General features: G+C 41.2%; 1 protein-coding gene across 1 annotated transcript in view; it reads left to right on the top strand.

Annotated features, from left to right (window-relative positions):
• MCCC2 (methylcrotonyl-CoA carboxylase subunit 2) overlaps positions 1-3,567 on the top strand; it is a 75,004-nt gene extending 71,437 nt beyond the window's left edge. Inside the window, exon 17 of the mRNA XM_052658973.1 lies at positions 1,025-3,567. Coding sequence (XP_052514933.1) covers positions 1,025-1,142 — 118 coding nt within the window. The 3' untranslated portion in view covers positions 1,143-3,567. The remainder of the gene's footprint in view (positions 1-1,024) is intronic.
• Positions 3,568-26,903: the final 23,336 nt, after the last annotated feature.

Genomic DNA, 26,903 nt, shown 5'->3' with positions numbered 1-26,903 from the left:
TTCAATCCCTGGTTTGGGAAGATCCCCTGGAGAAGGAAATGGCAACCCACTCCAGTATTGTTGCCTGGAGAATTCCATGGACAGAGGAGCCCGGTGAGGGGCTACAGTCCCTGTTGTTGCTAAGAGTTGGACATGACTGGGCACACAGGCGTGCAGGCTTCAGAGGGAGTGTATAGTCAATTGAACAGGTTACAAAAATAATTTTTTTATTGCTTGTTGATAGTTTAGGGTACTTATTATGAATGTTTTATGAGCAAAGATTTGACTCATGGTCTGTCAATGTAAGCATGGTTTAATAGTTGATGCTATGTCTAGATACTGAAGGCAGTTTGTTTACAAAAAGCAAAACTGACACCCACTAATGACCTTTAAAAAATATTATTTCTTATTCATTTTTCTGTATAAATATGAGGTTGTCCATGAATAGCAAACTAGGATATCTACTTGTAAATTTTTTCTGATATCAATTTAAAACCATTACTTGCTTTTCCTATTGTAGCAAAAAATAAAGAACTACATATAAAGATATTTACTTTATTAATAAAATGGACTGAAGTCTATTAATAATTTTCATAGTTTCTTAGGAGTTTGGGGGACTATACCTTTTTCAGTGGGGACTTTGGTTGGAGACTCTTACCTTGGTTTATATGGATCTCCATAATAATAGCAGTAATATATCATTTTGGTTTGCATGCTTGTGTGGGCAGAGGAGGGATGAGAAAGCTTTTCATGAAATAAAGTGTTTTAAAACCAGGGTTTATTCTGAGGTTCCTTGTAGTAAGCTGCTCCTAAAGCCTCAAGTTCAGCTTGACATTCTGTGGGGACTGAGACAAGTCATTTTTCTTTCCTTCCCCTCTCCTGTTCTTGATCATGGTTTCTATTGTGAGATTATAATACACAGAAGCTCATCAGGGGATCCATATATCACCTGCAGAAAGACCTCCTTGGCACTTTTAGGCATTGTGAGTATAACTGGGTGTTTGGTGCAGGATTCACAATCACTCATTTTTTGGTCTTTTTTCAGGCTGTGGGATGATGGGATTATCGATCCAGTGGACACCCGGCTGGTCCTGGGTCTCAGCCTTAGTGCTGCCCTCAATGCACCCATCCAGAAAACTAACTTCGGCATCTTGAGGATGTGATTGGAATATAAAGCATCTTCTATTGGACGTGTACTGAAATTTAATATATTTGTAGCCTTAAAATTTTAGACTTTTTTAACATGTCGCTATTAATAGTAAAAGTGTTTTCTTAACACAGTGCATTGTACTTTTCTACCTTTAAAAAAAATCAGTGAAGATATTTATCTGATGAAATGCCATTCCTTGTAAATTCTCTTAGAAAAAGCTTTCTATGGCTCAACTCTGCCATGCTTAGAAGGAAGGAAATAATTTAGAGTTATCCTTTCTAAGCCATAAGATGTAGGAGAAGTTCTGCTACCTGTAAATTCCAGGTATTATTGAGATATTTTAAACAGAAAATTGTATTTCCACTGAAGTGATTGCTTTGCCAATTATGCATGGTGATATATTAATGTACTTTTTAAAAAAAAGCATCTATTACTTTTCCCTCCAGCCACCGTCCTCCTCCTCTCCACAGCATCGGACTTCTCCCCGTCTGCACCCTAGGTTCTGTTTTCCTACCCATTCTCGCCTCACCCTCTCACTTTCTGGTTTCTGCTGTCAGCAGCCCTCCTCTCCAAGGTCACCACTGACTGCCATGTTCCCGAAACCAGTGGGTCTTTTTCCAGCTTTACCTGATTCAATTCCCTGGGGCATTCACATCGGTCAGACACTTCTTCCAGCAGCGCTGTTCCGAGCTTCCACGCTGTAACCTACCAGCCTCCTTGCCGGTCCTCATTTAGTTTCCTTTGCAGGTCCCGCTTCCTCTGCTCTTTCCTCCTTCCCTTCACCGTTTGTCTTGATTTTTCATTAGCAATATGTGAATACATTCTTACTCTAAAAGATACAAATAGCACAAAAGTGTCTCTTTTTTGCTTTTAATTGTGGCAAACTATACCTAACATAAAGTTTACCTTTTTAACCATTTTTAAGTGTGCAGTTCTGTGATGTTAAGCACATCGCGTTGTTGGTAATCATCACCACCATCCATCTCCAGCACTTTTCATCATCCCAAATTGAAGCTCTGTTATTAAATAATAACTCCCATTCCCTCTTCTCCCTGCCTCTGGCACATTTCCTTTTTCTTTTTTTAAACTGAGATATAATTGAATGGAACATTATATTAATTTCAGGTGTACAACATAATGATGGGATATTTCTGTACACTACAAAATGATCACCAAAATAAGTCTAATCATCATCCATCATCATGAACGGTTACGAAATTTTTTGTTTTTTTTTCTTGTGATGAGGACTTTTAAGATTTACTTGTTTAGCAAATTTCAGATATGCAGTACAGCATTATTAACTGTAGTCCCCATGCTGTACATTGCATCCCCAGGACTTATGTATTTTATAGCTGGACCTATGCTACCGTTTGACCCTCTTCAGTCATTTTGTCCACCCTCACCCCTCTCGCTTCTCACAAACACTAATCAGTTCTGTATAAGCTTGTTTTGTTGTTTAGATTCCACATATCAGTTAGATATGGTGTTCCTCTTTCTCTGATTTATTTCACTTAGCATAGTGGACCTCAGAGTCCACTCATCTTGTTGCAGATGGCAAGATTTTATTCTTTTTATGGCTGAATATTATTCTTCCTCATTCTTAAATGTGTGTGCTTTTCATGGCTTCATTTATGCTGTCTGGCCATTTCAGCCCTTCTTATGGCTTTAGTTACTGTCTAAATGGGGATGATTCCTATGTTGACAGTTCTTAACACAGCTCTCCCCTGAGCTCCAGACCTCTGTGTCAGACAGGTTTAGGGAACCTCAGAATTCAATCCTCGTGTTCAATTGATTTTGCCTCCTGGCCATCTCTTGAATTCTTCCACTACTTTTGTCCTTTAGTGCAGAGCTTAAAAGGCGTCTACCTGCACCCAGTCTTACCTATCTCTGCCTCACTCTGGAATTAGAATGGCCATGCTAAGGCGCACATCTGTCCCGTTGCTTCACATCTTTCACTGGTTCCCTTAGAAGTGCCAAACCCCTAATGCCCTCCATGGGTCTTGATCATCACTTCTTAAGTCTCATCTCCTGGACTCCTCTTTTCACATTGGGTACTCCTCCCATTCTACACTTCTTCTAATTCCTTGAACCTAAAAAGTCCTTCCCCTCTTAGAGTCTATGAGGTTCTCTCTGCCTGAACTCTTCTCCCTTCTACTTAAACACTTATCTTTTTATTTCTGTGGTTTCCCTGGGCTGGGTTAGACACCTGTTATGTGGTCTTGTAGAACACCATTTTCTTCCTCTGACTTACGTGTTTATAAGAAATATAAGCATTAAAAAAAAAAAAATTGCCCTCCCGTTAGAATGTAAGCTCTGTGAGAGCAGGGATCCTCCTGCTTGACCTGTGTCCCCAATGCCTGGCACTAGTAGGTGCCCAGATATGTGTCAAATGGATGAAAAGTTCGTATTTTAATTGTATTTAAAATGAAGTGACTGATTATATGATCTGATACTACTATGAAATGCTTTCCTAATAAAGTTAATATTTCAAACGTTTGTACGTGATGTTCAGTTTAGGCTGCATTGGGTATCTGAAGTCAGTTTAGTTCTTTGAGATGTGTACAGATAGAAGATCACAATTCAGAGGTAAGTTGCGTTTTCAGATGAATGTTTTGAGGAGGTCCTGTGAAGGAGGAGACCTCAAACGGGACAATCATTGGCTCCTTCCCACTCCCCCGACTGCCCACCATTCCCATAGTTTGCCGAAAGCAGCGTGGAGAAAGCAAGGTGTTGCCGAGGCCATCTGGCCTAAATACATGAACTGAACTCAGATAAGCACTCTATATAATAACTTCTAAGATTCTGGTGAGAGCCGGTGGGAGACTCTCTCCTGGTACGGCCCCACCACCACGCTGGTCTGTTGAGTTCCCTGCCTTAATAAACCTGCCTCTTCCCAGTCTGGAGAGGCTGCGTCTCCTCCTCTCTCCTTGCCCTCTAAAGGAAAGGAAACCAGCAAAGGAACACAGTGAGTGTTTTTAAATAGTAAATTATATTAAATTTTTGGTTGAAATTTACATCCTTATGAGAAAACAGTGATTTTTTTTTTTTTTTAATCAAGACTAGTTGGTATTTCATTGTAGGACCCATCAATAAGGCAAAGAAAGATTCATGCTATTTTAGAAGTGTTTTTACCTTTCTTTAGGACGATCTTGGTCACCACTAACACCACACTTAATTATTTTGTTCATTTTATCAGATAAAAAGCATTTATAATGCTTTGCCAAAATAGCAGCAGTTTTTGCCTGCCCTTCAATTATTTAGGTATAATTGATATACATTATGTAAGTGTAAGGTATACAATGTGATGGTTTGATGCACTTGCATATTGTGAAATGGTTACCACAATGTGGTTACTTAGCACATCCATCAACATACATAAAGACTACTTTTTTGTAATGAGAATTTAAACATTTTGGTAATTAAAATATGAATTTCAGCTAGGATAATATGAGTGTCTTAGAATTTTGAGTGTTTCTTCGAATCTTAAGAAATACACAGCTCTCAAGTTGGCTTTCTGGGCACTTCTAGAATGAGAAAGAAACAAAATTACTTCTCTTTTTCAGTTTTCAAGGGAAATGTTTTCAAGTGAGGATTTGTCATGCTAGCGGAAGGCACTGGTGAATGTGCACGTGAAAAATTGATCATTTACCAAACGTGCATGGCTGCAGGCAAGGCATGACTAGAGAGAGGGTGTAACCTTTGCAGGGGCAAGAACAGGTTTTTGAATGATATCATTAATAAGACTTTTAGGATGGTGAGGGAGGGTCGCATAGTTCTTGTTAGTTGTAAAGTGTATTGATGATGGTGTTCCGGAAGGATGATTGTTGAGTGCTCTGGCCACAGCTGGATCTTTTAATGATTGGCTCTGAAATTCAGTATTTAGAAATGAAAGAAGTGAACTATTTATACACGATCTCCTGTCATTTATAACATTTCTGTGTAAATGGTACAACTAAATACAACTAATATTTAATGATGATGTTGGTTTTCATCATTTTCACAAAATACTAAAATAACTTTTTATTTAATGTGCCTTGAATTCTCTTGTATCTGGAGTCAGGATGCTAAGGATTAAGTTATTTTTGGAGCTAAATGAAATTTCTGTCTGCCTTTGACCTTTGTAAACAAGGGTGCGTTCCAGGTGAGGAGGCTTATAATCAAGGTGACTGTATAATTGGCCAGCCACTCTGAGCCCTACTGCTAATAATTCCATGAGAAACAGGATTGACCAGGCAGACTTTGGCATGTGGTTGCTCTCTCTCTAACTCACTGTCGTGGACTGAGTGCTGGTATTACATGTCAGGTGTTGATAGTTCTTGCAAACGAGTATTCCAGATAGCTGCTTTGTAGCTTTGTAGTGGCTTGACAAAACACAGAATTATTCTCTTAAAGTTCTAGAGGTCAGAAGTCTAATCAAAATGGCAGGGCTGTATTCCTTCTAAGGCTTTGAGGGGAAATCCAATTCCTTGCTGATTTCAGCTTCTAGAGGCCATCTGCCCAATCTGTAAATTTTAATGTAGACTTAGGTATGATAGCAAACACATGACATGTGTTAGTATTCTAGAGAGCTGTGTAATTGACTCAGGAGGGGAATTTACCACAGGGCAAGGGCAATTTTTTTTTTTTTTTTTTGCTTTTCTTTTCCATGGGGATGGTCTTGATCCCTGTCTCCTGTACAATGTCATAAACCTCAGTCCATAGTTCATCAGGCACTCTATCTATCAGATCTAGGCCCTTAAATCTATTTCTCACTTCTACTGTATAATCATAAGGGATTTGATTTAGGTCATACCTGAATGGTCTAGTGGTTTCCCCTACTTTGTTCAATTTAAGTCTGAATTTGGCAATAAGGAGTTCATGATCTGAGCCACAGCCAGCTCCTGGTCTTGATTTTGCTGACTGTATAGAGCTTGTCCATCTTTGTCTGCAAAGAATATAATCAGTCTGATTTTGGTGTTGACCATCTGGTGATGTCCATATGTAGAGTCTACTCTTGTGTTGTTGGAAGAGGGTATTTGCTATGACCAGTGCGTTCTCTTGGCAAAACTCTATTAGCCTTTGCCCTGCTTCATTCCGTATTCCAAGGCCAAATTTGCCTGTTACCCCAGGTGTTTCTTGACTTCCTACTTTTGCATTCCAGTCCCCTATAATGAAAAGGACATCTTTTTTGGGTGTTAGTTCTAAAAGGTCTTGTAGGTCTTCATAGAACCATTCAACTTCAGCTTCTTCAGCATTACTGGTTGGGGCATAGACTTGGATTCCTGTGAAATTGAATGGTTTGCCTTGGAAACAAACAGAGATCATTATGCTGAAGCTGAAACTCCAATACTTTGGCCACCTCATGCGAAGAGTTGACTCACTGGAAAAGACTCTGATGCTGGGAGGGATTGGGAGCAGGAGGAGAAGGGGACGACAGAGGATGAGATGGCTGGATGGCATCACCAACTCAATGGACATGAATCTGAGTGAACTCTGGGAGTTGGTGATGGACAGGGAGGCCAGGCGTGCTGCAATTCATGGGATCGCAAAGAGTTGGACACGACTGAGCGACTGAACTGAACTGAACGGCAATTTGGTTTTCTGTGGCAGCCAGCATTTCAGTATGTCTGGAAGCTTTTTCTTTCACAAAGGTGACCCACATCACAGGTTTGAGCTGCTCCTTATGTTAAGGGAGAGAAGTGTCTGAGGGAGAACAAGGTCTTAGAAGGTGGGGATTTAGTGGAAAACTTGCTGAAGAGAAAACGTGAACAGAACTGCTTGTCAGAAGTACACTGGAGGAAATGAATTCTTTTAAGTGTGTTATTGAGTAGATATTAACTATAAGATGTGAACAAGTAGAATTTTGGAGAACTTGGACCAATATAGAGATTTCTATAGAAGATAACATTTTCAGCCATATCTCTACTCATCACATTCCTATGATAATTAAAAACAACTTTTCTTGTAAAATGATTTATAATTAAAAACCCAACAATGTTATTTGTAGAAAACTTCAAGACAAGTGAAGAAAAGAAGTGAAAGTTCTCTGCAACTTCACCACCCAGAGATAACTGCTATTCATAATTTCCCATATACGGTTGTCTTTTTTTCTATCTGTGGGAATTATTTTCACAGGAAAACGTATTCTGCAATCTGCATTTTCACTTAATGGAATGTGACCCTGTTGACATGTTTTTATGTCATTTACTATCCCCACTACAATAATCTTGATGGTTCCTGGTACTGCTTTGTGTAGACGCCCTGTTTGATGTAACCACTGCTGTACTGTTGGCACTTAGGTTGTTTCTGGATGCCCTCTATTATAGACGATGCTGCAACAAATATCTTGTAGTTTCTTTATAAGGCTATGATTATTAGTGCAAACTCCTAGTAGTGGAATTGTAGATCAAGGTATACGTTAGATCAAGCTTTTTAAGGCATGTTAGTAAACTGTGCTCTATAAATGTACATTTATGGTACAAGTATTGCTGGATATAAGGATGACTCTGGGACTTTCAGATGCTGAAATAGCTTCCAGTAGAATCAAATAGTTTACAAAACAAATGTTTCCTTTAATTCTTAAAAGTTGTGTGTAGATGACAGAGTCACATCAGCAACAAGTTGTGAAGACAGCATAAATGCATGGGAGGTGTCATGGTCGTGGAAAGAACGCTAGGCTGAAAAGGACTGGGAGAAGACCAGTTCAGTCCTAGTTCTGCCACTAAAACATTGTGGGAACTTGGGGAAGATCACAGGGGACCAAAATCAGCCTCTCTGGCCTAGTTAGTTGTTTTCCTTCCTTTTCCAGAGGCATGTTTTCTTTTCCCCTCCCCAGGTGCCCCATATCTCTGCCAGTACTAGGGCAAGTGGGCCGAGGAGGCAAGGTCTGGGAGGGAAGGTCTGGGAAGGTGCAGGAGGAGCTGGAGGGGTACTGAGCAGGTGGAAAGACCCTCCCATGTCACAGTCTCACTGCGGCACAAGAATGGGGCCTTGCTGTACTTACTTTTGCTAGAAATTTTTGACAGAAACTCCAGGCTACATTCCCTGGGGTTGCAAAGAGTTGGCAGGACTGCCTGAGTAACACTTAGACTTCACAAAGAGACAAACTTCTTAGGTAGGCTTCAGTGGACTTTTGGTAGCCTGAAGATCAAAGTGCTGGTCTTATATGAATGGTAAATAGATTTTCCACAATCCATTTTGAAATGTAAACACTTTTCATTTATTATATGCTTGTTTGCAAGTATTTGTAAGGTTCCTGTTTTTATTTTGGAGTGCTTGTAAAGAACTCGCCTGCCAATGCAGGAGATGTAAGGTTTGATCCTTTGGTCAATCCCTGAGTCAGGAAGATCCCCTGGAGGAGGAAATGGCAACCTGCTCCAGTATTCTTGCCTGGAAAATCCCATGGACGGAGGAGCCTGGCAGCCTTCAGTCCATAGGGTTGCAAAGACTTAGACAGGACTGAAGCAACTTAGCACGCATGCACGCACTCATTCGTATTTAAATTTTATTTTTCCCCTACTTTGTGTTGATTTTAACATGGCCTAACTTTCATTTTCCATCATGAGGGATATAGGAACAGTAACCAGAAGATCAGTTTCCTAGAACTGAGCCCTGTGAGTGACAATGAAGTCTTCAAACTGAGTCACAGTTTAAATCTATACCAGACTGAATCTAGCATCCTGAGTAAAAGAACATAAATTGGCTGCTAGACAGAGAGCTCAATTTGGAATCAAAAGATTTGTGGTCTTTTCCAGCTGGTGGTACTAACTAGCAGTCTGATCTTGGGTTATTTTTTCCGTATCTCTTAATACAGGGGCGGGGCTAAATAAGTGGTTTTCCATCCCAGTTTCACAGTGAAATCAGTTGAGGTTCAAAAAGAAAAACCCCTGTATCAGAATCTTTGAAGTGTGACGGGATATTGTTTAAAACTCCCAGTAACTGCTCTTGAACAATGGTTCTCAATTTCAGCTGATAGCTGAATGGCCTTGCTGCTGCCGCTGCTGCTAAGTCGCTTCAGTCGTGTCCGACTCTGTGCGACCCCACAGACGGCAGCCCACCAGGCTCCGCCATCCCTGGGATTCTCCAGGCAAGAACACTGGAGTGGGTTGCCGTTTCCTTCTCCAATGCATGAAAGTGAAAAGTCAAAGTGAAGTCACTCAGTCGTGTCCAACTCTTGGCGACCTCATGGACTGCAGCCTACCAGGCTCCTCTGTCCTTGGGATTTTCCAGGCAAGAGGACTGGAGAGGGGTGCCATTGCCTTCTCCGGAATGGCTTTGAGGGCCTCTTAAAACTCAGGTAGCTGGGCTCCACCTTAGATTTTTATTCCACAGGTCTGGAGTGGGCCCTGTAATATGCTTTTTCTAACACATTTCCTGTGGCTTCAGATGTTGCTGGTCTGGGTGTCCCGTTTTGAGACCCACTGACCACCTAGACTATCCTGAGTGCATGCACGCTCAGTTGTGTCCAACTCCTTGGGACCCTATGGACTGTAGCTTGCCGGGCTCCTCTGTCCATGGGATTCTCCAGGCAAGAATACTGGAGTATGTTGCCTTTACCTACTCCAAGACTATCTTGACGTTCCTTCTACAGTTTTAGGATTCTTATATCAATTTCTGCTTTGATGATATGATCACTCTCGCAGGTTTTTAGTTAGATACATTTCTCTCCATTTCTCATTTTCAGGATGCAGGGAATTTGTCTTACTTTCTAAGCCAGTGGCTGAATGTAATCACCCAAGGAGCTCAGGTTATAAAAATTCTGATGCACAGGCTGGACTCCAGATAACTAAATCTTTCAGGCTCAGATGCAGGTATTGGCAATTTGTAAAACTCCCTCAAGTGATTCCAGTGTGTGACCTAGGCTGAGAGTCACTTCACAGGGCTAGATCAGGAGATTTCAAAATGAGCCACTGTTCATCTCAAGACACTTTCATAAATTTAAATCCTGAAATTTAAGATTGTATATACATTTTTGTTAGGTATTTGCTTACAACCCAGATAAAACCTTGCCTTATTTTGACTTCCATATGTACCTCATTTCAGGCTATTTGCTGAAAGTGTTTCAGTTCAGTTCAGTCACTCAGTCGTGTCCAACTCTTTGGGACCTGCTGGACTGCAGCACGCCAGGCCTCCCTGTCCATCACCAAATCCCGGAGTCCACCCAAACTCATGTCCATTGAGTCGGTGATGCCATCCAGCCATCTCATCCTCTGTCGTCCCCTTCTCCTCCCACCCTCAATCATTCCCAGCATCAGGGTCTTTTCAAATGAGTCAGTTCTTTGTATCAGGTGGCCAAATATTGGAGTTTCAGCTTCAGCATCACTCCTTCCAATGAGTATTCAGGACTGATTTCCTTTAGGACTGACTGGTTGGATCTCCTTGCAGTCCCAGGGACTCTCAAGAGTCTTCTCCAACACCATAGTTCAAAAGCATCAATTCTTTGGCACTTAGCTTTCTTTATAGTCCAACTCTCACATCCATACATGACTACTGGAAAAACCAAAGCTTTGACTAGATGGACCTTTGTTGGAAAAGTAACAGCTCTGATATGCTGTCTAGGTTGGTCATAACTTTTCTTCCAAGGAGCAAGCGTCTTTTAATTTCATGGCTGCAGTCACCATCTGCAGTGATTTTGGAGCCCTGCAAAATAAAGTCTCTCACTATTTCCACTGTTTCCCCATCTATTTCCCATGAAGTGATGGGATCGGATGCCATGATCTTGGTATTTTGAATGTTGAGTTTTAAGCCAATTTTTTCACTCTCCTCTTTCACTTTCAAGAGGCTCTTTAGTTCTTCTTCACTTTCTGCCATAAGGGTGGTGTTATCTGCATATCTGAGGTTGTTGATATTTCTCCTGGCAATCTTGATTCCACCTTGTGCTTCTTCCAGCCCAGCGTTTCTCATAATGTACTCTGCATGTAAGTTAAATAAGCAGGGGTGACAATATACAGCCTTGATGTATTCCTTTTCCTATTTGGAATCAGTCTGTTGTTCCATATCCATTTCTAACTGTTGCTTCTTCACCTGCATACAGGTTTCTCAGGAGGTAGGTCAGGTGGTCTGGTATTCCCATCTCTCTCAGAATTTTCCACAGTGTGTTGTGATCCCCACAGTCAAAGGCTTTGGCATAGTCAATGAAGCAGAAGTAGGTGTTTTTTTGGAACTCTCTCGCTTTTTCGATGATTCAACGGATATTGGCAGTTTGATCTCTGGTTCCTCTGCCTTTTCTAAATCCAGCTCGAACTTCTGGAAGTTCATGGTTCATGTACTGTTGGGGCTTGGCTTGGAGAATTTTGAGCATTACTTTGCTAATATGTGCTGCTGCTGCTGCTGCTAAGTCGCTTCAGTCGTGTCTGACTCTGTGCAACCCCATAGACGGCAGTCCACTAGGCTCCCCCGTCCCTGGGATTGGTAGTTTGAGCATTCTTTGGCACTGCTTTTCTTTGAGATTGGAAAGAAAACTGACCTTTTCCAGTTCTGTGGCCACTGTTGAGTTTTCTAAATTTGCTGGCATATTGAGTGTAGCGCTTTCACAGCATCGTCTTTCAGGATTTGAAATAGCTCAACTGGAGTTCCATCACCTCCACTACCTTAGTTCATAGTGATGCTTCAGAAGGCCTACTTGGCTTCTATATGTACCTCATTTCAGGCTATTTGCTGAAAGTGTTTATCAGTAGGTAAAAGTTGCTATGAGATTCATTCAAGGTGATGGAAAGAAGTGAGATCAGAGCAAAAACCAGTAAGAACAGAAGTATTCTACATCATGGGCCATCACAGCAGCTGACAGTTTGCTTCCACGGAAGTGTTTTCTGAGTTGGTCCTTTATGCCTTAGTGCCTTTGCTGTAACTTCACAGTAAATTAAACAGAAGGTTTAAGTCTCTCAGGACTTTGTCAGTTCCTCACTCCCAACCAACCGTAACTAGAACAAAAGTGGAATGTTCATCAACATCAGTGGTTGATAACTTGAGGTACATTTAAAACATTTTTCATTGCAGCAAAATATACATCAAAAATTTCCCATTGTCACTATTCTTAGGTGTCCAATTCAGAGGAATTAGTTAATTTACACTGCTGTGCCGCCACCACCACCACTGTGCATTTCCAGAACTTTTTCATCACCCCAAACTGAGGCTCTGTATTCATTAAAAAATAATTGCCATTCTTCCCTTTCCCCCAGGCCCTTCTATTTTCTGTCTCTATGAATTTGCCTGTTTTAGGTATCTTATGTAAGTGGAGTCACACAGTGTCTGTTCTTTTGTGTCTGGTTTATTTCACTTAGCATAAGGTCTTCAAGGTTATCCGGAGATTATTTTTAATCAATTCTGTCTGTGTCACAATTGAGTTAGGTCCATAAAGTCATCAGCCCCATTTCAATTAAACACACGCACAGGTGATAGAGAACATTTCTGTTTCCCTGGAGCCTTTAGGCAATCATGTGGGATGGTCAGAGGTAGGATATGGGTTGGTCTTGGGCCAGGCACCAGCTTCTTCCTAGTTGCTCAGTTTAGACGCATGGGTGTTGTTGAGATTCTTCCCTCTTGCTTACCCTGACATTCTTATTCTTGTCCAATAAATATTGATTACACCTCTCCATAGCTCCCTAAATCTTCCTTGTTTATCACTGCACCAATCTCAGTTCAGACCATCCATTCATATTTAAATCAGTACGAGAGCCTCCTAACCAGTCTCCCTGGTTATCACTGCTATCAGTCATCACCTCTTTAATTCATTCAACAAATACAGCGCACAAACATTTCTTGTCAGGACTTGTGCTGAGCTATTTGAGTCATTTGTCTCAATAAAATAAATCTGATTGTATCCAAGCATGTCTAATGCTAGAGTCCAACTCCTCACAGTCCATTCATTGCCATCCAATAAAGGATGGGCTAAAGATTTAGGACTCCTGGCAGGTGAAATTAAGGGGTTAAAACAACAAGAGGAAATCTAAGAGTAAAAAGTACATAGCCCTACATCTAATTCTAAAGGAGAGTAAAAAGCTGATGTGTAGAACTGGGGAAATCTGACTTTGTAGCAGTTCATAGGAGGAAAAAAGGCCTGGAGGTTTTAGTTATTTACAGACTTGATAAGGGTTAATAGTGTGATGAGACCCCTTATAAGAGCTAGTCACACTTCAGGCTGGTCACATTTTAGGCTGCTCTCATTATGGACATAATAATGCCTATATTTAAGATAAGTCATTGTCTTCAGCTCTGTAAGCTGTATTCTAAGGAGAATATTATCAATAAGATACTGGAGGGCATGCAAGGCAGTTGTTGGCTGAACTTGGGGAGTATGTAAAAAGCACAGATGCCTAGGATCTACCTCTGGGTATTTTCAGGTGATTCAATACACATATCAGATCAGGGACCACTGATATGAAGGAAATGAACAGTGTGACCTGGAAAACATTGAAGGCACTTAAAGAGGGAGGACCATGGCGGGATGTAATATGTATTTCTAAAATCTGAAGAGTTCTCATTTGTAAGTTGAGATGGCAGATTGGGGGAAGGAGTAGAATGATCAGAAAAACTTTAGTAAGAATTTAATAACAATGGGAGCTGTGTTGTTATGGAATTAGCTGTCCCCAGGAAAAATTAGAGGAGCCCAGATGTCGGGGATGCTATAGAGCAGTAATTCAAACTTTAATGTGCATGTAAATTGCCCGAGTGAGTGAAAGTTGCTCAGTTGTGGCCGACTCTTCGTGACCCCATGGACTATAGTCTATGGAATTCTCCAGGCCAGAATACCAGAGAGAGTAGCTGTTCCCTTCTCCAGGGGATCTTCCCAACCCAGGGATGGAACCCAGGTCTCCCACATGAATTGCCCGAGGATCTTATTAAAATACAGTTCTAGTCTACTAAGTTAGGGGTAGAGTCTATGACTCTGCGTTTCTATTGAGCTTTTACTGATGCCAAGACTTCTGATTTGTGGACCACACTTTAGTAGAAGACAGTAGGGAATGCTCGTGCTGGTTGGCTGGGTGACCTAGGTGATGTATAAGAGCAGAGTGGGTATTTAGGAAAGGTTACTTAAGTGAAAATGGATTAAAAAAAAAAGTGACTCGGTCGTGTCCGACTCTTTGTGATCCCATGGACTGTAGCCTACCACCATCCTCCATTCATGGGATTTTCCAGGCAAGAGTACTGGAGTGGGTTGCCATTTCCTTCTCCAAATAGATAAAGCATGCTGCCAAAACTACATTAGAATTCTTCAGAACTTTTGGTATAGACCATGGTTTAACTTGTCTAGTTTAATTCCTCCATTTTTCTAGAAACTATTGTAGGTGAATGACTAAGAGCACGAGCTTCAGAATCAAATAAATTTGAGTTTGTTTCTTGTCTTTCTCATTACTAGAATTATGAAGCTGAGCGAGTAACAACCTACCTGAGCTGCATTTTCTTCATCTTTGAGAACTCCATAATTGAGTTTTTATGAGCATTTTGTGTGTTCATGCACGTAAAGTGCTTAACGTAGAGCAAGTGCTTGATACATGCTATATGGCATGTAATTATTCATTCAGACATTCGTGGGTTCTGCATCGGTACCTTCCTGTGCCACCTGTATTCTTGGAGGCTTCTTGAGAGCTGAGATCGCGGAGGTCAAGTGTTCTCCCAGACTTCTGTGAGATTATTAGAAATACTTTGTTGTGGGTCTTATGTCCTTACTGTTAGCATTTTCTTTCCTTAACTTTCAGAAATCAGGATATTTTCTCTACTGATTTTGAACAAAATTACCAGTTAGTATAGTTTGATTTCCTGACCCCATAAGCCAGTTTTCCCATGTAGATGTTGTAATGGATGCTAGTGGATGTCTGCCCAGTGTCCAGGCTGCTCTCTTCTCTCTTCTCTCCTCTATTTGTTTTTTCTTCAATTATTCATACCAATGAATGCATCCACATGCCTCAGGTAAGCCCTACCAACCCTTGGCTCCAGGTGGGCTTGTCTGGTTTAAAGGTTTCCCAGTCTCTTTCTCAGTGATTGGCCCAGGAATTGGTATGGGAGGAAGTCTGTAGAGGGGTGGTTCTAGGAAATGTTTCTCTGCTCCAGAGAAAAGCCAGAAATTTGATCTTTTTCTTCTGGATCTTGTCTTGTGGGGACGTGGCTCTGGCATTGGAGACTGGTTGCTTCCCGTCAGAGAATGAAGCTGATGTTGAGTGTGGCAGAGCAGGTTGAAAGGATCCTTGGTCTCATCACTGAGCCACAGAATCACCATTCTGAAGCTCTTCCCTCCTCTCTTCATCCATCCATACTATATATATATATATATTCTATATATATAGAATATTCTATGTCTTGGATATAGAATATTCTATATACATATATTTGGGTTAAAATTTGATGGGTAGTATTTTCAAATATTTGCTAATTCAGGATCAGTTTAAAGACTGAGTACATTAACTCTTGGTTATCTCCCTCTCCAAGTCTCACTCACACATGCCAGCAGGGAATTGAGTAGGCATGGGAGTACCTGGGGCATCTGAAGCATGCCATTCAGATCCTTGTTCTGTTCACACCTTTATCCCATGGCCATTAAATACCAGGCATCCACCTTGCCTCTTTGATTCTTAGTGGAAGACTTTTTCTGCTAATCCTCTAGATTGGGCCTCAGTACAATACGGGGCCGTATATAGCTCTTCATGTTATTCAGTTGCTCAGTCCTGTCCGACTCTTTGTGACCCCATGGACTCCAGCAAGCCAGGCCTCCCTGTCCATCACCAACCCCTGGAGCTTGCTCAAACTCATTTCCATCGAGTCGGTGATGCCTTCCAACTGTCTCATCCTCTGTCGTCCCCTTCTCCTCCTGCCCTCAATCTTTCCCAACATCAAGGTCTTTTCTAATGAGTCAGCTCTTTGCATCAGGTGGCCAAAGTATTGAAGCTTCAGCTTCAGCATGAGTCCTTCCAATGAATATTCAGGGTTGATTAACTATTTATACCCTAATGTAATAATATACCCCAACGTAATAATGATAACTAATAGAATAGATTAAAAAACAGCCTTCATTAGTGTGCTGTCTGACCATATGAGAGCTGTATGAGGGGTGAGTTTATATATTCTCACTGTTGGAACTAGGAATTGCAAGTGAAATAGGTTCTGAACTATTCAGCTACAAGAAATATGGGTGTGGAAAGTTCCCCTCTGACTAGTCTTGATACACTCCTGTGCCCCACCTTCCTTTAGGCCTCTGATATGATCTTTTTTTTTTTTTACATTAAATATATATATTTTTAGTTATATTGTGTACAACTGACAAAAGTTATATATATTTAAAGAGCTTCCCCGTACTCAAATGGTAAAGAATCTGCCTGCAGTGCAGGAGACCTGGGTTTGATCCCTGGGTGAGGAAGAGCCTCTGGAGAAGGGAATGGCAACCCTCTCCAGTATTCTTGCCTGGAGAATCCCATGGATGGAGGAGTCTGGACGGCTACAGTTCGTGGGGTCTCACAGAGTCAGACACAACCGAGCAACTGACACTGCTACTACTATATATATTTACGTTGTACAGTATGATGTTCCTACACACATATACATTGTTGAAATAGTTGCAACAATGGAGCTAACATACCCATCACCTCACATAGTTACCATCTGTGTTTGTGCATATGTGTCCATGTGTCTGTGTGTGTGTGTTGAGAACACTTAAGATCTAGTCTCCTAGGAAATTTCAAGAATACAGCACATTATTATTAACAGTCGTCACAGGCCATACATTTGGTCTCCAGAATGTAGTTATTGCTAGTGAAATTGTGTGCCGTTTCACTAACACCTCCCCGTTTCCCCCACCATTCGGCCCCTGGTCACCACCGTTCTATTGATCCTTTCTGGTTTTCGAGTTTGACTTTTTTAGAGTCCATATGTAAGTGAGTTCATATGGTACACTCCTTACGCTGCAGACCTCTGACCTTTCTTAAAACATTTTTTTTATCATGCTGTTCTCTTGCTTAAATACTTTGGTTGATTCCCTATCACTTAGGGATAAAACTTAACATGACTTTCCTTGGCATCCCTGACTGATCTGGGCTTGGCTTAAATTCTTTAAACTTAAAAAAAAAAAAAATCAAACAATACAAACAGTTGAAATAAATAGAACAAGCAGGTACTAACAGTCCCCTGGATCCACCTTTCTCATCCATCCTTTATCCATAGGAGTAATCACTTTAAAACATTTCTATTTTGTTCTTTAGGTGATATTCCTATTTAAAAGATTATATTAATAGTTTCTTTGCTTTTTAGCTTTAGAAATAATCTGTTTAATTCTTGCTAAAATAAACTTTTAGCTCACCTACACAGCCATCCCCATCTCCTCTTTTTTCTCCTCCCAGTATAGTTATATTATCACAGATTCGTCATCTTTTGTCTACAGTTTTAAAACTCAAAAATCTATGAAATTGAAAATATATATATATATTTTTGGTAAATCTTGGTGTTGAAACCCATTTGCTGGCAAATTCAACCTCTGAACTGTCTCATGTGTGGTTAATTGTGATGAAGCACCTATGGAAGTAAATGTCGGTGGGAACAAGTGGCTGTTGCCCTTGACCAGTGTGGCAGCAATGATGGCTACGGAGGACCATAGCCTGGGATGGAGTCTCCTGGGAACTCGGAGAAAGAAAGTGACCAGCTTAGATGTTTAAATTCTCAGTTCTAGTTATAGAGAACCAGAGAGCTTCTAGAGCAGCCCTAAAATAATCTCTTGTTTCTTATAGCCACAGAGCCAATCTTGTTGAAAGTGAAATACAAAATTTAATTGAATTCACAGCTTTGCACAACAAAGCTGTCTTTCTTGTGAATGTGAAACCATTGAGAAGGAATGAAATATTTAGACTTGGAATGGGGAACATCCCTGGTGGGCCAGTGGTTAAGAATCCACCTTCCAATGCAGGGGATGTGGGTTCAATGCATGGTCTGGGAACTAAGATTCCACACGCCACAGGACAACTAAGCGCCTGCAACACAAGTGGAAAGCCCATGCACTGCGGCGGCTGAGCCCGTGTACTCTAGAGCCCCACGCACTGCGGCGGCTGAGCCCGTGTACTCTAGAGCCCCACGCACTGCGGCGGCTGAGCCCGGGTACTCTAGAGCCCCACGCACTGAGGCGGCTGAGCCCGGGCACTCTAGAGCCCCACGCACTGCAACGGCTGAGCCCGTGTACGCTAGAGCCCATGCTCAGCAAAAAGGAAAACCTGAATGCTGCAATTAAGACCCAGCACAGCCAAAAAAAAAAAAAAAAAAAAAAGACTTGGAACGGGGATATCTTATGGACTTTGAGTTGAGAATCTGAAATCCCTAAACTTCTCTCGTTGGCGGAAACAGGCTACCCTGCATCTGAGAAGACAAGCATTCTCTAGCTTGAAGATTGTAATAATTTTACTCAAGGAAGTTGCCTTACAAGGGGATGCCTGTTGTCATCAAGACTCACCCCAGCCTCTCCTTGTTGTCACGAGATCCATAATTAGGGAAACAAGCGCAAAGTCTGATGTGGGAGGAAATAGCTGGTATGCAGAAGGATTGCAGAGCTGCTGTCAAATACGTGAAAGATGTGAGCTGCTGACACTTACTGCATCCTCGTTTAACCTTCCTATTTTGCCTTTTGGGGCTTCTCTGGTGGCTCAGATGGTAAAGAGTCTGCCTGCAATGCAGGAGACCCAGGTTCGATCCCTGGGTCAGGAATATCCCCTGGAGAAGGAAATAGCAACCCACTCCAGTATTCTTGCCTGAAGAATCCCATGGAGAGAGGAGCCTGGAAAGTTACAGTGCGTAGGGTCGCACAGAGTCAGATAGAACTGAAATGACTTAGCACACAGGCATCTGGTATTCAGATTTTGACCCAGAAAATGCCCTTTTCTCCTTACCAATTTCTGAGTATCACCAGAAGCAATTTTGCTTTTACCTGAAAGAACCAACGGTGTGTTTCCCCAGTCTTGCCTCAGGTCTACACGACCTGTTCTGCCCTCTGTTGTAACACAGTCCACCAAAGCCTTGGTTATTTTGACTTTCCACACAGCGCTATAATTCACCACTATTTTGATGTCAGTAAATTAGATTTGGTGAGCAGGAAGAAGCAGACACTTAAGATGCGTTCATGAGACATATGTGAACCTGGGGTGGGAGATAAAGCCTGTGAACATTTAGGGGTCCATCTCCCTAGTGAAGTTTCTGGGGGTCCAGCTGAAATAGCGCCTGCAGGGGGAGAGACAAGTTGCTCTTTCATTGTCCACCAGTAAGATGAGGTCCACAGCTTGGCAGGCCTTTTTGGATTTTGGAGGAAGCATACTTGAGTCTGGTATCACCGCTCTTCATTACCTTTCAGTTTTGGATGAATAATAGAGCAGGAGAAGGGTAATGATCTGACTGCAGAGCCGCCACGCATGGTGTTGTGAGAGAACATTTGCTTGGTGAGCTGAATTTCAGCTAGTTTCCAGCTAATACCTGCCCCATTCCTGCTGTCCTTCACACATTCTGAGTCTGGAGCCCATTGTACCTAGCGGAAGCTGCTGACACCTGACACTACATCCCTGCAGATCGCCTCTGAATTTACGTGCAGTCCCAGTCCCTGTTGTTCTTCAGTCGCCCAGTCGTGTCCAACTCTTTGCAACCCCATGGACTGCAGCATGCCAGGCTTCCCTGTTCTTCACCATCTTCCGGAGCTTGCTCAAACTCATCTCCATTGAGTCGGTGATGTCATCCAATAGTCTTGTCCTCTGTCATCCCCTTCTCCTGCCTTCAATCTTTCCCAGCATCCGGGTTTTTTCCAGTGAGTTGGCTCTTCACATCAGGTGGCCAAAGTATTGGAGTGTCAGCTTCAGCATCAGTCCTTCCAATGCCTGTTCAGGGTTGATTTCCTTTAGGATTGACTGATTTGTTCTCCTTGCAGTCCAAGGGACTCTCAAGAGTCTTCTCCAACACCACAGTTCAAAAGCATCAGTTCTTCGGTGCTCAGCTTTCTTTACAGTCCAACTCTCACATCCATACATGATTACTGGAAAAACCATAGCTTTGCCCAGACAGACCTTTGTCAGCAAAGTAATGTCTTTGCTTTTTAATATGCTGTCTAGATTTGTCATAGCTTTTCTTCCAAGGAGCAAGTGTCTTTTAATTTTGTGGCTGTAATCACCATCTGCAGTGATTTTGGAGCTCAAGAAAATAAAGTCTGTTACTGTAGATACCACCAACTTCCTACTTCAGGTACCTGCCTCTCCCTGCATGGAAGCTTTCTCCTAGGCCAGGAGTGCTTGCCTCAGCATACAGGGCAGCCTGAAAGTGCTGGGGTTTTAAGTCTCCAGGGGCAAACTTTAACCAGTGAGGGATGGAATTTGTTGGATAAATACTCCAATTCTGAGGTTCATTACATCCCCACCAGGATGGACTACTAATAACCTTCAAACTGGGCTTCTCTGGTGGTTCAGATGGTAAAAAAATCTGCCTGCAATGCAGAAGACCCAGGTTTGATCCCTGGGTTGGGAAGATCCCCTGGAGAAGGAAATGGCAACCCACTCCAGTATTCTTGCCTACATAATTCCATGGACAGAGGAACCTGGCGGGCCACAGGCCACGGGGTTGCAAAGAGTGGAACACAACTGAGTGTTCAGACACACACAAAACCTGCAAATTAACATGCACTTTATTGAATTTTTCACCCTTTCTTTGCAGTTTGCCTCCTTATGCTTTTTAGGGATCACCTCCCAAATAAACTAACTGTACATAAGTCTTTGTCTCAGGATCTGCTTTTGGGAAACCTCAGATTTGGATGTCTGTCATCTACTCTGCCTTATGAATCACCATTTCTTGTGCTTTCCACCTTGATACATCCACTGATGAGCCCCTTCCTATATCTTTGTTGTTGTCAGCTTATTCCTCTTGTGCTGCTTCCTGTCATTTTTCCTGGTGTGTAAAGGGGGTGAGGAGACACACATCGTTGCTTAGTTTACCTTCTTCAGTCAAAGGCTGCCTAATCGCTTTCACCTGACTTCCTGTCCTGCCATCGTTTGCCCATAATCCCACAGTCATGGAACCTTCCAATCTCTTTCCTTCTCTTTTAAAAAATTTTATTGAAGTACAGTTGATTTACAATGTTGTGTTAATTTCTGTTGTACAGCTAAGTGACTCAGTTATACATGCATACATATATATATATATATATATTCTTTTTCATATTCTTCTCCATTCTGATTTTTCACGGGATATTGAATGTAGTTTCCTGTGCTATACAGTAGGGCCTTATTGTTTATCTATCCTATATATAATAATTTGTCTCTACTAGTCCCAAATTCCCAATCCATCCCTCCCCTTCCCCCTACTCCACTGGCAATCACAAGTCTGTGAATCCGTTTCTGTTTGTAGATTAGTTCTTTTGTGTCATATTTTTTAAAATTTTAGTTTGAATTGGGGTATTCAGTTCAGTTCAGTCACTCAGTCGTGTCCAACTCTTTGCGACCCCATGAATTGCAGCATGCCAGGCCTCCCTGTCCATCACCAACTCCCAGAGTTCACTCAAACTCATGTCCATTGAGTTGGTGTTGCCATCGAACCATCTCATCCTCTGTTGTCCCCTTCTCCTCCTGGCCCCAATCCCTCCCAGCATCAGGATCTTTTCCAATGAGTCAACTCTTCGCATGATGTGCTGAAAGTATTGGAGTTTCAGCTTCAGCATCAGTCCTTCCAATGAACACCCAGGACTTGTCTCCTTTAGGATGGACTGGTTGGACCTCCTTGCAGTCCAAGGGACTCTCAAGAGTCTTCTGCAACACCACAGTTCAAAAGCATCAATTGGGGTATAGCCAATTAATAAACAATGTTGTGATAGTTTCAGGTGAACCAAGAAGGGACCCAGTCATACATATTCATATATCTATTCTCCCTGAAACCCTCCTCCCATCCAGTCTGCCACATAACATTGAGCAGAGTTCCATGTGCTCTACAGAAGATAATCCATTTTAAATATAGCCGTGTGTACATGCCCATCCCAAACTCCCTAACTATTCCTTCCTCTCATCTTTCCCCCCACCACCTGGCAACCATAAGCTCCTTCTTGAAGTCTGTGAGTCTGTCTTGTAATTAAGTTCATTTGTATCATTTCCTTGTAGATTCCTCCTATGCGGATGTCATATGGTATTTCTCCTTCTCTATCTGACTTCATTCAATGTATTTGTGTCATATTTTCGATTCCACATAGAAGTGATGTCTCATGGTGTTTGTCTGATTTACTTCACTTATTATGATAATCTCTTGGTCCATCCATATTGCAGCAAATGGCATTATTTCATTCTTTTGAATGGCTGTGTAATATTTTATTATATATATTCCATATATATATGGATCACATTATCTTCTCTATCCATTCAGCTGTTGATGGACTTTTAGGTTGCTTCCATGTCTTGGCTGTTGTAAATCCTGCTGCTGTGGACAGTGGGCTGCATGTATCTTTTTGAATTATAGTTTTGTCTGGGTCTATGCCCAGGGATGGAACTGCTAGATCATATGGCAACTCTAATTTTGGATTTTAAGGAACCTCCATACTGTTCTCCAAAGTGCACTGTGGCTGTACCAGTTTCATTCCCACCAACAGTGTATTTTCATGCCTTTGCATGTGCTTGCCCTCAGCTTGGAATTTTATTCTGCTTGTTTGACTGACAAACTCCCACTAAACCCTCCAATTTCTGCTCAAATGTCAGCTCTTCTCTTACATTTCCCTATTTTCTCTCCCTCTTCAAACTGTTAATTATGAGTTCACTCTCTGTCTTCTTTACTCGGTTGTATATTCTTCACAGGCATGGGTTATTCCTGTTTATCTAGCTCTGTGTTCCCAGGTCCTGGCACAGTGCCCAGGCTGGCACATAATAGGTGCTTGATAAATATTGGGGGGATGAACAAATGAATGCATTCCTTACGGGTAAAAAAGCCAACTTGGCTTGAGGTGCCAGCACTAGAAGTGACCCGCACATAGATGGACCCTCCGCAGTGACAACAGGGGGCTGGCTCTCACTCCCGGGGGAGGTGCTTACATGACGGACGTTTGGAGCAGTCAAGGGGAGGCTGTGGGGGCAGCAAGTTAGTGGCAGGGACATGGATAAGAAGCGAGGTTGCTATGTTCTGTCCCAGTGTTTGGCTACTGTCACCTGGAAACTGGGGCTAAAAATGAGTTGATTTTGTATTAACTCAGATTTTCACCTTCCTTGACCAGAGGCTGTGTGGGACAGAGGTGAAGAGCTGGAGCCAAGTCTTGGCTTTGAAGCCTCAGCTCTGCCACTGTTTGGTTTTTAGTTTGAGGGCAAGTTACTCAAGGTTTCTCTGTCCCAGTTTCATCATCTATTGTGAGGATTAAGTGAATATATATTATTTATTTATAATATATTATTTATTAAATTATACATATGTATCATATATTATACATGTGTATAATATAGTCACTTAGTGCCCATTCAGGGCATGTATTAAGGCCCAAGTGCTTGGTTTAATTAATATGATAATTACCAGTGACAAATGCAAGATTCTAGGAGGTCAGGTGTTTTGCCCATAGCCACAAAGGAAGTCTGGGATGGGTCTAGACTGATAACTATATTTTGAGATTGATGAACCATTGAAAAAATTCCCAGCTGCCAGAGGCCTGCAGGCACCGGCTGCACCTCACTGAACAAGAGGACTTGTCAGAGACGTGCAGAGCTGTGCCTGGTTCCAGGCAACAAAATGGGGTGATTCAGAAAGTCTGTTTGATTTCCACCACCTGAGTTCCGATGTATTTGGCAACAACAGCTGGCTTTCCCGGAGGGCTCATTCAAGGCCAAGTTGCTGTGTTTTGTCTCTGTATGCTTTTGTGGATGCAAAAAGGAACTGAATCTTAGAAAAATTGATCCCTTGATATTGAAAAATGCCAGCAGACTTCCACTTTGGTTATCATACCTGAAACTGTATTAAAAAGTGAATCTAAAAGGTCTTCAGTGGTGATAAATTGTTAAAATAGAAAGAAAGGTGATTAATGTCAGAGCTTCAGGACCCAAGCTTCTCTGGTTAATCTTACTCTCAATAGTTTGTACCCCTGCTTCCCAGCCCCTATATGCCCTTCTTCCCCTTCTCCACACTGGTAACTACTATTTGTCCTCTATGAGCCTGCTGCTTTTTTTTTGTTATATTCGCTAGTTTGTTGTATTTTTAAGATTTCCCCATGTAAGCGATTACATGTAGTACGTGTCTTACTATGTCTGACTTCTTTCACTAAGTATAATGCCCTCTAAGTCCAACCACACTGCTGCAAAAGGCAATGCTTTGTTCCTTTTTATGACTGAGTAGGATTCCATTGTGTGTGTGCACGCCACATCTTCTTTGTCCATTCATCTGCTGATGGCCACTTAGGTTGCTTCTGTTTCTTGGCAATTATAAATAATGCTGCTGTGAACACTGGGGAGTATATATCTTTTTGAATTAGTGTTTTTGTTTTTTCTCAGATACATACCCAGGAGTGGAATTGCTGGGTCACATGGTAGTTCTATTTTTAGTTTTCTGAAAAACCTCCATACTGTTTACCATAGTGCCACACTGGTTTACCTTCCCATCAAGTGTACGAGGATTCTTTTCTCTATATCCATGTCAACATTTGTATTTGTGTGTTTTTTTCTACTTTATTTTTTTATTGAAGGATAATTGCTTCAGAGAATTTTTGTGGCTTTCTGTCAAACATCATCAAGTTCAGCCATAGGTATGCCCATGTCCCCTCCCTCCCAAACCTCCCTCCCAACTCCATCCCCATTCCACCCTTCTAGATTGCCATAGAGCCCCTGCTTGAGTTCCCTGAGTCATACAGCAAATTCTCATTGGCTATCAAGCCATTCTCACAGGTGTGCAGTGATAAACCATGTGGTCTTATAAGTTTTATTCTTCTTTCATTGTGGTTTTGATTGGCATTTCCCTGATGATTGGAGATGTTGAGGATCTTCTCACGTGTCTATTGGCCACCTGCATGCCTGCTTTGGAAAAATATCTGTTCAGGTTTTCTGCCTATTTTTTAATCAGGTTGTTTGATTTTTTAATGTTGAATTGTATAAGCTGTTTATATATATTGACTATTAATTCATTATTGGTCATATCATTTGCAAGTATTTTATTCCACTCAGTAGGCTGTCTTTTCTTTTCTTTTTTTTTGCTGTGTAAAAGTTTTTAATTTCAAGAAAGTTCTCTCCTTCTTTAAATATCAGTTATTGGAATCATATAATTGCTGTCTTATTTCATACTTTTGTTTTAATTATATGACGGTTGCTGACAGGTCTACAATGCACATCTTATCACATTTTACTTCAAATAATATTATACCACTTCCTGAATCATGTAAGAACCTACCCGAGTTTGCTTCCATTTTCTCCTGCCACCATTTTTGCTGTTATTGTCATATCTTTCAATTTTACTCCTGTTACAAAACCTGCAATACACTATTATTCCTTTTTGTTTTAAATTTTAAATTATATTTTATAGGCATGTAAAAAAACCAACAAAAAGTCGTTTACTCACGTTTTTACCATCTGAGGCACTTTATTCCTTTGCGTATGTGTAAGTCTCTGTCTGGAATGATTTTCCCTCAGTCATAGAAACTCCTTTTCACACTTGTTCATAGCATAGATCTGCTAGTTGCAAATTTTTTAGCTTTCATTATTCCAAAAATATCTTTATTTAACCTTCCTATTTTCCGGGGGTGGTAATAACAGTTGTTAAATATATACATCCATATAATCACATATGTAGCTGCTTAATACAGAAATACATTTAAAGACATTTCCTGGGTCTTTAGTGGACAATAACAGTTTATGGAAATGGATATACAATATAATGTCATTTTATATAAAAATTATGTATGTATGTTGAAACACAGAATATCCTTGGAACAATATACATGGGACTGTAAACAGTGGTATTTCGGTGAAGGGTCATTTTGCATATTGAAATTTTCTAAGTTTCTAAAATGAATCTGCAACACTTATATCATAAGAAAGTAAAGTTTGTTTAACCTATTTGGTTTTTCTTTCAAATCTTTTCATGCTACTAAAATGCATAACTCAATAAAAGTAAATGTCATTTAAACTGTCTCCTAAAAATACAAATATTAATTGGTAGGATTAAATTGAAAGCATGTTTATGGATTCTGGGCTTTGCAAATACAAATGATAGGGGGAAATGAGACATTTTGTAAGAGTACTGGGAAAACTAAAAGAGCAGTGCGTTGACTTCACATACTCATTGAAGCTGAAGAAATCTTTTCAAAGAGAGAAAATATTAGGGATACAGCTCTGTTCAGTTTTTTTCCTCATCTCCCCATCCTGATGTCTTTTACCCCCTCTTTCCCTAATGAACCACATAGAAATACTTTTACATAATACATTTATATGCTAGTAGCTAACATGTGGTATTATTATAATATATATGTGTTCTTAAAGTTTCCATGAATTATGTCTTGTATAAAATTCTGCATCCTTTTTTCCCCATTCACATTTTCTTTTGATTCCAATAGAGATATAGATAGCAATGTGGTTAGAACCACAGGGCCTGAAGTCAGACGGTCTAGATGGAATCCCAGTCCTGCCATTACTCGTGTCTGACCTTGGGAAACTCCCTATTTTCTCTTTGCCTTAGTTTCTTTGTGACATGCAGGTTCTTGTAGTCTTTACTGTGATGTTGAAGCAGAAATTGAGTTAACCATGTAAAATGTGCACAACAGTGCCTGACCCAGGAAGAGCTCAGTAATTGCTGTTCATTTTTGCTGCTGTTTATTAAAGACGCCCCTGGCTGTCCATCACTAAGGCAAAGTTGTTGAACT

This window comes from Budorcas taxicolor, chromosome 20 (genome assembly GCF_023091745.1).
Source record: "Budorcas taxicolor isolate Tak-1 chromosome 20, Takin1.1, whole genome shotgun sequence".
Lineage (NCBI taxonomy): Eukaryota > Metazoa > Chordata > Mammalia > Artiodactyla > Bovidae > Budorcas > Budorcas taxicolor.
Note: the sequence above shows the minus strand (reverse complement) of the source record. Positions and strands in the feature narration are given on the sequence as shown.